Here is a 12,500-nt window from a genome sequence, read left to right as displayed (position 1 = left end):
CAGGGGCCCCAACAGGGAAAATAGCCCAGTGAGGAAAGGAAACAAGGAAAAATGAAATATTTCAAGAACAGTAACATCATCTAAATGAATATTTCCTATATAAACTATAAAAACTTCAACGAAACAAGAGAAAGAGAAACCAGACAGAATAGTGTGCCCGAGTGTACCCTCAAGCAAGAGAACTCTAGCTCAAGACAGTGGAGGACCATGGTACAGAGGCTATGGCACTATCCAAGACTAGAGGGAAGTACAGGAATGTTGTATTTTATATCGAGCATTCAATATTTTTTTTCCCTTAATAAAATCTATTATCGCAATTTAAGATATATATATATATATATATATATATATATATATATATATATATATTTTTTTTTTTCTTTTTTAATAATATGGGTGACCGGTTAGATACTGGACCGCTATTTCACACATCCCTGATTCGAACATTTAAAGCGTGCTCATGAACGCCAGAAGCACAGTACAGTACAATGCCCCAGAGACTGACCGTATACACATATGATTAGCACCTAACCCTCATCTCCATTAAGCTTGAACCAGGGAGGGCCAGGCAATGACTGCTGATGACTCAGCAGGTAGACCTACAGGTTCCCTTAAAACCCCACCTTATCCCTAGCTCACAAGGATGGTGAGGTTGCAGACACTGCTAGAAACTAACGAGCGTTAGCCTGTCTTGAACCCCCATCCAACAGGTCGGTAGCCAGGGACGTTTCCTGTAGGATATCACTACACTTTGCACAGAATACAAATTTCATTAAATCCTGAATTTAAATGAAAAAAGTTTTTCAGTGAAAAACGCTGCCGATTTTTTTTTTTTAATAGGAAATTATTGAATATGATTTCATACCATGTTTTTTTATTACTTGCATAGCATTGGCGAATGTGATCAAATTGTATATGATAAATAACATTGACATATAGAATTAAACGTTTTACTTGAAAGAATTTATATCCACGTAGAACGCTTAGCTTTGTCTTTAAAAGGAAATATTTATAGATCGTCTTTAGAATCTATTATAGACAAGTCTATAAAGGGTTTCAGAAACCCTATTGTTTCGAAGGTTACAGCGTATTTTGTTTTTAGACCACAGTACTACACAATATTCTAGAAGTTTCATTCCAGGTCTGACCAGATTGTGGAATGATCTTCCTAATTTGACAGTTGAACGGGTGGAACTTAAGAAGTTCAAACTTACAGTGAATGTTTTTATGTTGAACTGGCTGACATGAGTCTCTCCTCATAGTTTATATATGAAAGATATATTTTAACGTTGTTACCGATGTTAAGGTTTTTTATATTAATTATTCATTACGTCTCATGTAGTTTAATTATTTCCTTATTTCATTTCTCACTGATGTATTTTTTTCCTGTTTTGAGTCTTTGGGCTTATAGCATCCTGGTATAATAATAATAATAATAATAATAATAATAATAATAATAGTAATAATAATAAAGATTTTGATAATAAAAAACAATAACAATAAAAATGATAATAATAATAATAATAATAATAATAATAATCAGCTTCTTAACTGATAGATAGATAGCCCCCAAATACCTCAGATTGCCCAGATACCAGAACGGTCCAGGAACTAAAAGATCCGAGCATCCAATAAGACCAAGTATTTCCATCACGTCACACCAAAATGGGCCAGCTGATTGGTCGGCCACTTTACTTCACTCCTCCACCAATTAGAGAACTGCTTGCAAGTGCTTCCCCCCCCCCCCCCCATCCCTTCCATGTTAAAGCCGTCTCTTTCATCCCCCCCCCCCCCTCGAGCGCCCACTGGTCCTTTCTCAAAATGTAGTTATCTTGCTTCTTCAGAAATGAGGACTCCTGTGACGTTGATGGGACTTTCATTTTCTTTTTCTGTGAGAAGCTAAAGTGATGTTTACTTGTATTTCATTTCATGCTTGAAGCTTTTGTATTTGCCTTTATATTTTGTATTTTTGTATTTCTTTCACACTTAAGCTTTTTGTATTTGCCTTCACAGTTAAGCTTTTTGTATTTGTCTTCACAGTTAAGCTTTTTGTATTTGTCTTCACAGTTAAGATTTTTGTATTTGCCTTCTCACTTAAGCTTTTTGTATTTATCTTCACAGTTAAGCTTTTTCTATTTGCCTTCTCATTTAAGCTTTTTGTATTTTGCTTTCTCACTTAAGCTTTTTGTATTTGTCTTCACACTTACACTATGTAATTCCCTTCACAATTAAGCTTTTTGTATTTGCCTTCACACTTAAGCTTTTTATATTTGCCTTAACACTTAAACTTTTTGTATTTGTCTTCACACTTAGACTTTGTGTACTTCCCTTCACACTTAAGCCTTTTGTATTTGCCCTCATAATTACATCTTTTAAATTGCTTCCACGCTCAAATTTTTTTTTTTATTTTCCTTTACATTCAAACTTTGTATTTCCTTACCTTTTTTTTTCTTTATTTTTTTCTTTTTTTGGGGGGGGGTGTATGACTTCACGCTTGAACCTTTTGTATTTAATTTCACACTTAAACTTATTGCGTTTGTCCTCACTCCTAAAACCTGTATACACCTTCACACTAAATCTTTTCTTTGTTATTAGACTCAGGATATTCTTAAATATTTATAATTAACATTCCACCTCTCAAAATATTTCTTCCCTGATTACGACACTCCGCAGTCAAGTTATTCAAGTAATTTATTCACTATTCAGGTCATGGTAATATCCAATACCCCTCCCCCCTTCTATTTTGATCTCATATCATTTGTTTATTTACTTATTTCCTTTCCTCACTCGGCTAATTTTCCCTGTTGGAGCCCTTGGGCTTATAGCATCATGCTTTTCCAACTAGGATTGTAGCTTTGCTAGTAATAGTAATAATAATAATAATAATAATAGAAATAATTATAATAATAATAATAATAATAATAATAATAATAATAATGATATTGAAATGTGATGAGGCTGCGATTCTCTTTATTATTATTATTATTATTATTATTATTATTATTATTATTATTATTATTATTACTTGCTAAGCTACAACCCTAGTTGGAAAAGCATGAAGCTATAAGCCCAAGAGCTCCAACAGGGAAAATATCCCAATGGTGAAAGGAAATAAGGAAATGAATAAACTACAAGAGAATTAAATAACAATTAGATGAAACAGTAACAATAAAATAAATCTCATATGTAAACTATAAAACTTTAAAAGACAAGAGGAAGATAAATAAGATAGAATAGTGTGCAGGAGTATACCCCCAATCAAGAGAACTCTACCCCAAGACAGTGGAAGACCATGGTACATATACATACACATATATGTATATATATATATATGTGTATATTTATATGTATATATATACAGTATAATGTATATATATATATATATATATATATATATATATATATATATATAAATATATATATATATATATATATATATATATATATATATATATATATATATATATACAATATCTGTAATTAAGTATATAACACTTTATGTGGATGATTTATTTCTATTATATTAGGTTTATGATTAGTTTCCTATTTTGATAATATGTAAATCTGTTATACAGAATTGTGAAACATTTTTTGTTTTTTTTTTATTTGTGTGTATTTTCTAACCAGGCCTATATTAGGTATGTTATCGATAGATGAATATATACCACAATGGCATATAATGCCGAATTCTACCTTGGGAATACATATCAACTGGAATTCATTTGTGGAAATAGCTTCTGGCTGGTCAGAGATTCGAACTCGTTCCACTCAGCCGAAACCAGACCTGCGAGGACTACTCTTGATAGCTCAATTGATAGAGCCTTCGCAGACATGGTTTCGGCTGAGTAGCACGAGTTCGAATCTCTGCCCAGCCAGAAGCTATTACCATAAATGAATTACGGTGGATATTCGGTATTATATGCCATTGTGGTTAATATTTACATTACCTAATGATATCTTTGTTGTATGTGTTTTAATAGGCATATTATTTTATAAATATGCAAATCAGGGATGTTAATTTGCGAACGATTTTTGTATTTTCCAGTTAGGCCTCTGGAACGATCTGGAATAACTAGATACTTTCTGGCTGAATTGTCTTTCGTTGTGAACTAAAAGGTTTTGGACCTGGAAATCTCAAGTAACGTTCAGCCGGCCAGAAATGTTTGTGGTCTTCTTTGTTGTTTATTTGTTTATTTGTTTTTTTACTAAAAAAATGTGAAATTATTCAAGTAAATGACTTGAATATATTTTTAGTTTGATAGTTTTGCTATATATTGGTGCGAAATTTCTTAGATTTAAAATTAGTGATATGCTTATCTATATATATATATATATATATATATATATATATATATATATATATATACACATATATATATGTATATATATATATAATTTAAATCAATTTGCGTCAATAGACTTAGGAGGATATATATATATATATATATATATATATATATATATATATATATATTGTGTGTATGAGAGAGAGAGAGAGAGAGAGAGAGAGAGAGAGAGAGAGAGAGAGAGAGAGAGAGAGAGAGGGAGGTAGGATTAATTGATGAGTGTTTTAATCAAAGGTCATCAGGATCGACAAACAACTTCCCTTTTAACACCGTAAACCAAAATAAACAAGAAAACAAAGGAGGCTAAAGACAAACTACCTCTTAAAAACCAAGAAATATAACCTAAAATGAATGAGAAGAATAGAACTTTACAGTCGACTATATCATCGAGAATAAATTAAACGCTTGTAGACGCCGCCATCATCTTCATTAACATTATTGTTGTATTAATTGATTTTAAAGAATTTTCTTGTATTAATCGTTTCATCTGATAATGATCTCCTACAGTAAAACCAATATACTACAATCCATCGTCTTCTGACACCGAACGTAGTTTTAAATGTTCAGGAATAAGTCATAATTATTACAATTATTACAAGAATTGCCTATAAAACTACATTATACACTGTGTAAAATAATTAAAATACACATTATTTCAAGAAATGTGTTAAAACCGCTGTATTCAGAATGCAGATTTGGACGACCCAATTCCAAAAACAAAATTCCAATATATATTGGTAAGAAGAAGAAAAATAAAGCACCACAGCTTTGTGCCAATGGGAAACGAGTCTTTTTATAGTTTATTTATGATATATTTGTTTTTGATATTGTTAATAGTTTATATGTGACATGTCTGTTTTGACGTTGTTACTTTTTTTAGAATGATTTATTGTTAATTTGTTCTCTTCATATATTTATTTCCTCATTTCCTTTTCTCACTGGGCTATTTTCCCCTGTTGGAGCCCCTGGGCATCTTGCTTTTCCAACTAGGGTTGTAGCTTGGATAGTAATAATAATAATAATAATAATAATAATAAATGCCAGACCAACTCATTTCAACTCTCAAATCATTGACGATTCATTTTCCAACCACGGGGAGAGACGAATCCTACTTTGTATGAATAGATGACGAGGGACTGATTAATCCTTCGTCAGCAGTTCTTCTTTAACGGAATTTGTTCCACACACACAGAGAGAGAGAGAGAGAGAGAGAGAGAGAGAGAGAGAGAGAGAGAGAGAGAGAGAGAGAGAGAGATAACCCCTTTCTGCCGTCAACTATTGATCATCCACACGTGCCTGCTTTTGCATGTATGCACAAACATTTCGCCTTCTGAATCCGGAATGGGGGATAGATGAAGATGCATTCCTTCCCTGGGTGGGATTCGAACCCACGGAGGGAATAGAAATGTCTAGAGGCTTAGATGTGAAGTAGGAAATGGTGAATGGGGAGGAATTGATTTAAGAGCTCAAGATAGAGACGACTGGCGAAATCTAACCGAGGACCTTTGTGTCAATAGGCGTAGGAGGAGGAGATGATGATCATGATGATATATATTTATATATATATATATATATATATATATATATATATATATATACTGTATATATATATATATATATATATATATATATATATATATATACACTCACATATTTTCTTATCATGGTGGGTGGGATTGCTAAACGTATGACTACTTGGTCTCCCCCATCCTTCATTTAAGGGGATAGTGAGTAGTCATACCCATGCAAACCATAATCTTCCCAAAAATGCTGAAACTGCCGTGTTGTAGTTAGGAAAGTGAGAGGGGCTGGGAAAGGTTGAATCTGTGTGTGCAGATCTATCTAGATATTTAAATTAGCTGTCATTTTTTACGGGTTGCGTACACCAGTTTGTTATTGCGAAGCATTATTTGATAATAATCATCTGAATGAAAATTTTCAGGGTTGTGGTAGTCTATTGGTAACGTCCTTGCCTAGCAATCTCCTGGATGGGGTTCGAGACACCTTAAAGACTGATAATTTTTTTGTTGTTGCTGCAACCTCACCATCCTTGTGTACTAGGGAGAAGAGGTTGTGGTTTTGGGGAGCTTATACTTCTATCTGTTGCTTCATCCTCAGCCATTGCCTGGCCCTCCCTGGTCCTAGCTTGGATAGAGAGGGGCTCAAGCGTTGATCATCTATGTATATATGGTGTTCAGTGGGTCCCCGCATCTTACTGTATGCAGAAGTCTCATTAGAAACTAATATCGTAAGGGTCTACTGTAATACTGTACATAATAGAATAGACTTAGAACAAAAGCTCCCATCTCCTGTATATAATGAAAGAGCAAGTGTTTATATATATATATATATATATATATATATTATATATATATTATATATGTATATATGTATGTGTGTGTGTGCGTGTGTGTATGTATATATATGTGTGTATATATATATATATAATTCATATATATATATACATACATACACACACACACACATATATATATATATATATATAAATAAATATATATAAATATATATATATATATATATATATATATATATATATATATATATATATATATTCTTTCCAGTCATGCTTAGCAGGATATCAAAACCTAAATCTACGCGGTTTCTCCCCATCCCATGGGTGTTGAGAGAGAGAGTATTCATACCCTGGTGAGAGGGGATACCCCAAGAAGTACACTCAAAAACCACAATCTCCCATAAGTTGCCGAACCAGGAGTTTGTAGTTAGGAAAGGCGGTGGGTGGATGGTAAAGGGTCGAATTTGTGTGTGTTTGTGTATATCTATCTAAATATTTAGCCGTCCTTTTTGACTGGTCGGGTACACTGGTAATACTGTAGAATAGGGTTATGGTGGCCGACGTGGTGACGTCCTTGACTGGTGAATGCCAGACTGGGGTTCGAGTCCCGCTCAAACTCTTTAGTTCCTTTGGTCGCTACAACCTCTCCAGCCTTGTGAGCTAAGGATGGCGGGTTTGGGGGACCATATAGGTCTTTCTGCTGAGTCATTAGCAGCCATTGCCTGACCCTCCTTTGTCCTAGCTTAGGTGGAGATGGGGCTTCGGCGCTGATCATTTATATATGGTCAGTCTCTAGGGCATTGTCCTACTCGATAGGGCAATGTCATTGTCCCTTGCCTGCCATTCATGAGTGGCCTTTAAACGTGAAATAAAAGCTCCCATTTAAAGATATGGAACATGTGCCCAGTTCGTTATCCGAGCTAAAATAGCAAAGGACTAATTAAATCTAGTGGTCCTTATAGTGAGTGGTCTTCATTATCTCTTGTCCAGCCAATTATCCGGAATTATTACTTTTGCAAAAAGGATGAAGGGAGCAAACGCTTCATTTATTTGTCAAAATATCCATCTAGGTGTTTCGTTCTTTCCTATGTATGGAGATATACATAGGGCATTATTATATAGTGTGCACTGCTAGTTCATTATACAGGTTAAAAATTGTCATACTAATATAGAATTTGCTTAAAAGCAAAGAAACAGTCTTTTGAAAAGACACATATTCTTAACGTGGTGAAATGGTTTGTATATAACCGTGATCAGCAAATCTGTACTAGCCATGGACACCTATACTAGGCTGGTTTTTGAGGGATCAGACGAAAATCACACATACCATCAACAATCCTCACTGACCAGCCTGTTGATGAAAACTGGGCCAAATCCTTGACTTGAATTAACATGTCTGAGGCCTTTGTCCTGCAGTGGACTAGAAACGGTTGCATTTGATGTTGTTGTTGTTGAAAATCTCCACACACCCATCACCAATCCACACTGACCAGCGTGGTGATGAAAACTTACTAAACCCCAAAGTTGAAATGACATGTCTGAGGCCTTTGTCCTGCAGTAGACTAGAAACGGTTGCATTTGTTGTTGTTGTTGTTGTTGTTGTTGTTGTTGTTGTTGTATGTTACTCAGTATATTTTAGGCAGTTAAGGAATCTCCCATTTATGTAGAAACTCAAGTTCTAATAACATCTAACCTTGATTAATGTCGACGTAAGGGCTTACCTGACCAGAGCCACCTGGTGTCAGATTAATGAACTATAATTTATAACAGCAGTAAGTGTAGGTTCGTTGTTCTTTGTATCAGGGCCAAGATAACGCGAAACGACCAATTATAGATAATATGAAAATTATGTTTCTGACTTGGCATGATAACTTTTGTTGTATAATTGAAATATAGAATTAGATTATCTGATAACATCGAATTCATTCGCATCAGAAGTGATAACATAATAACTGTGATTATTTTTGTATCTGAGAATATGGTCATTGATCTAATGGTAATGAGACCCGCGTTCGATCCCCGGGAGACGGGCAAGGAAATGTTTAGTATATATGACATATCTGTTTTGACATTGTTACTGTTCTTAGAATGATTTATTGTTAATTTGTTCTCATCATTTATTTATTTCCTTATTCCCTTTCCTCACTGGGCCATTTTTCCCTATTGGAGCCTTGGGCTTATAGCATCTTGCTTTTCCAACTAGGGTTGTAGCTTGGCTAGTAATAATGATAATAATAATAATAATAATGATAAAAATAATAATATATACTTTTGTAAAAAAAAAAAAATCATTATTTAGGTGAAGTATGTACAGTTGGCATGAATTATTCCCAGCACACTTCGCTCTGAAGAAATGCACCCTTTCACAGCCTCACTGCGTTGGGGATTTCCATTATGTATCCCCTCCCTCCACCTCTGCTATGTCCTCTTATCTCCTCCTTGGTATCTATCCCTATCTCCTCGGAGTGAGGTGTGCCATGAATTCCGTAGCATGATTGAATATAGTATACGCTAGTTAATTAATCAACATTTAAGAATATATTATGAGCTAGTTTATAACCAGCATGAATGAGTATAGTATACCATAGTTAATTAACCATCATGAAATGATATATTATGAGCTAGTTTATAACCAGCATGATTGAGTATAGTATACGATAGTTAATTAACCATCATGAAATGATATATTATGAGCTAGTTTATAACCAGCATGACTGAATATAGTATACGATAGTTAATTAACCAACATAAAAGAATATATTATGGGCTAGTTTATAACCAGCATGACTGAATATAGTATACGATAGTTAATTAACCAACATAAAAGAATATATTATGGGCTAGTTTATAACCAGCATGATTGAATATAGTATACGCTAGTTGAATAACCAACATGAAGTTACTTTAGCAATATATTTTACCAAGAATTATATATACGGTAACATGAACAATAGAGAGAGAGAGAGAGAGAGAGAGAGAGAGAGAGAGAGAGAGAGAGAGGAGAGAGAGAGAGAGAGAACTCATCTCGCTGATTAACTTTTAAGAACATAATATAGAACATATTTATTTTTTGCTGAGGTAACTGAAGCAATCTCCAGATTTAAATTTCATAATAGTCTTCTCTTTTGTGAGAGAGAGAGAGAGAGAGAGAGAGAGAGAGAGAGAGGAGAGAGAGAGAGAGAGAGAGAGAGGGTCTACAAAAAGCGAAAGTTTATTTTTCTACAAAAGCTATCTCTTTTACATGTGGCTCCCATCCTAGCTTAGCATCCTTGGGAGAGAAGGATTACCTCGGGGGAGAGGAGAGAGAGAGAGAGAGAGAGAGAGAGAGAGAGAGAGAGAGTCTGTGGGTGGAGCAGTTCGTGTTCATGGATTTTCTCCCTAGGTGATCCTGGGATCCTGCCCTGAATCTTAAGGACTGAGTGGGCTCCAATCCTGTAAGGCCCTGGGATTCCCTAAGGTCATGGGAGTGGGAGGAGGTTGATGGAATAGGATTGGGGGGAGGGGGAAGGGCTTGGGTGGGGGTTTGGGTTAATATCTTAGAGTAGGAAGAAGATCAAAGTTTAAAATGACTTACTCTCGTTCGCTGACCTGACTTAGACGAGATTAATTTTTGGATGCAAAATTTTTGACGCAGGGACACGTGTCTGGTTGGAGCAGATATTGTGGGTCTCTCTCTCTCTCTCTCTCTCTCTCTCTCTCTCTCTCTCTCTCTCTCTCTCTCTCTCTCTCTCTCTCTCTAATTTTTTAAGGGTATGTCCTCCTTGCCCCAGCGCTGGTTCTTATTCAAATTCTATTCTTAAAGAAAAAAAACACACACACACACGCACACACACTTTTGAGACGACATGAAGTTAGCATATAAAAAAAGCACCTTGTCCGATTTAAAAAAGAAAAAAAAATGTTTGTTCATATCAACAATATTTAGGATTGAGTTTATGATCTTTTCTCTCTTACGTAATAAATGGATTTTAATTTGTGCTACAATTAAAATGAACTAATTTTCGGTTGTTACAGTTAAGGAAGCATACACGTACACACAGAATGCTGTAATCTTGATGTTGAGAGCATTGACTTTGAAATGTTTAGGAAAACTGAAGGTGATTATGATTTAGTATTGCTTTGTATCTCCGCCAACGAAGCTCGAAGAAGGTTATGTTTTCGCCCCTATTTGTGTTTGTTTTGTGTGTGATTGTGAACAGTTCCCTGACCACAATATTATCCGTAGAGTAATGAAAATTGCAAGGATTAACTGTTATGTAAAAAGCTAGAAATGATTACATTTTGGAAGGTCAAGGTCAAAGGTCAATATCACGGTCAAGCAAAATGTCCAATTCACATATGTCATAAGTTTGGACATCGTTGTCACAGAGACTTCAAACTTGGTTCATATTTGAGTATTTGAAAATCCACGTCAATTAATACATGTTAAGGTCTAAGGTCAAGGTCAAGGTCGATAAATAAGCTTTGCGGCGGAGATCGGCGTTCTACTGAGTGCCCCTCTAATTTTTTATACACACACACACACACACACACACACACACACATATATATATATATATATATATATTATATATATATATATATATATATATATATATATATATATATATATAACCATGGAGGAGAAATCTACAGTAATCATGTAAAGTTGCTGAAACTCGATTAAACTTTTATATTTTTTATTTCTTTTTGACATTTGCAGTGCCACTTAAACGAAGAGAAATAAACAATAAACAAATAAAAGGAAATGTGCAACTTTAAGAAAACTGGTTTATTTAGTATAATACAACTTTTTAATTTTGTCCTGATTTTTTTTTTGGCACGACTTGCATTAACAGCAATGCCTATGCAAATGTTTTGTAATTACGAGCTTCGGAAATTGTCCATTTTTTTTAACGTCACTTGCATTAACAACAATGCCTTTGCAAATGTTTTGTAATTAAAAGGTTCGGAAATTATCCAATTTTTTTAACATCACTCGTAATAACAACAATGCCTATGCAAATGTTTTGTAATTATAAGCTTCTGTATTTGTCTTGAAATTTTTCGTGATGACTTATCAACAACGTTTTTGCAAATACATTATGAAATTTCGTTTACAGCAAAGTATGAAACCACTTATTAGTATGTTTAGGAACAGATTCATGCCAGTATATAAGTGTTTTGTGTTGAACCATCATCATCACCATTTCCTCCTACTCCCATTGACGCAAAGGGCCTCTGTTAGATTTTGCTAGCCGTCTCTATCTTGAGCTTTCAATTCAATACTTCTCCATTCATCATCTCCCACTTCACGCTTCATAGTCCTTAGCCACGTAGGCCTGGGTCTTCCAACTCTTATAGTGCCAGTGGAGCTCAGCTGAACGTTTGGTGAGCTATTCTCTCTTGGGAGTGCGAAGAGCATGTCTAAACCATCTCCATCTACCTCTCATCATGATCTCATCCACATATGGTACTCGAGTAATCTTATAGTTTCATTTCTAATCATATCCTGCCATTTAACTCCCAATATTCTTCTGAGGGCATTGAAATTGCAAAGGTATTGTTGTTATTACGAGTCGTGCTAAAATATTTTCACAATTTCCGAACTTTATAACATCTGCAAAGACATTGTTGTTAATGCAAGTCGTGCCAAAAATATTATGAATATATAGATACATTTTAGGTACTTATGATTACATGTAAGAAAATTCCAAATCTGTTTACTCATAGCTCTGTCTTATCTCTTCCAGGTATGTGTGTCATCAACACGTTGGTTACGTAAAGGCCCTGAAGATTGGGTGAACGAAATGACTGTTTACGGTAAGACTTATCTTTAGTTGCTTAAGATAATAAGATAA

The 12,500-nt window shown here is 34.5% G+C and overlaps 1 protein-coding gene across 1 annotated transcript in view; it reads right to left on the bottom strand.

Annotated features, from left to right (window-relative positions):
- The window catches only part of LOC137622678 (salivary glue protein Sgs-3-like), a 9,975-nt gene extending 7,614 nt beyond the window's left edge, over positions 1-2,361 (bottom strand). The window contains exon 1 of the mRNA XM_068353273.1: positions 2,248-2,361. Within this exon, the coding sequence (XP_068209374.1) occupies positions 2,248-2,361 (114 nt within the window). The remainder of the gene's footprint in view (positions 1-2,247) is intronic.
- Between the last annotated feature and the right edge of the window lie 10,139 nt (positions 2,362-12,500).

This window comes from Palaemon carinicauda, chromosome 29, assembly GCF_036898095.1.
Source record: "Palaemon carinicauda isolate YSFRI2023 chromosome 29, ASM3689809v2, whole genome shotgun sequence".
Classification (NCBI taxonomy): Eukaryota; Metazoa; Arthropoda; class Malacostraca; order Decapoda; family Palaemonidae; genus Palaemon; species Palaemon carinicauda.
This window is presented reverse-complemented; position numbering and strand designations above follow the sequence as displayed.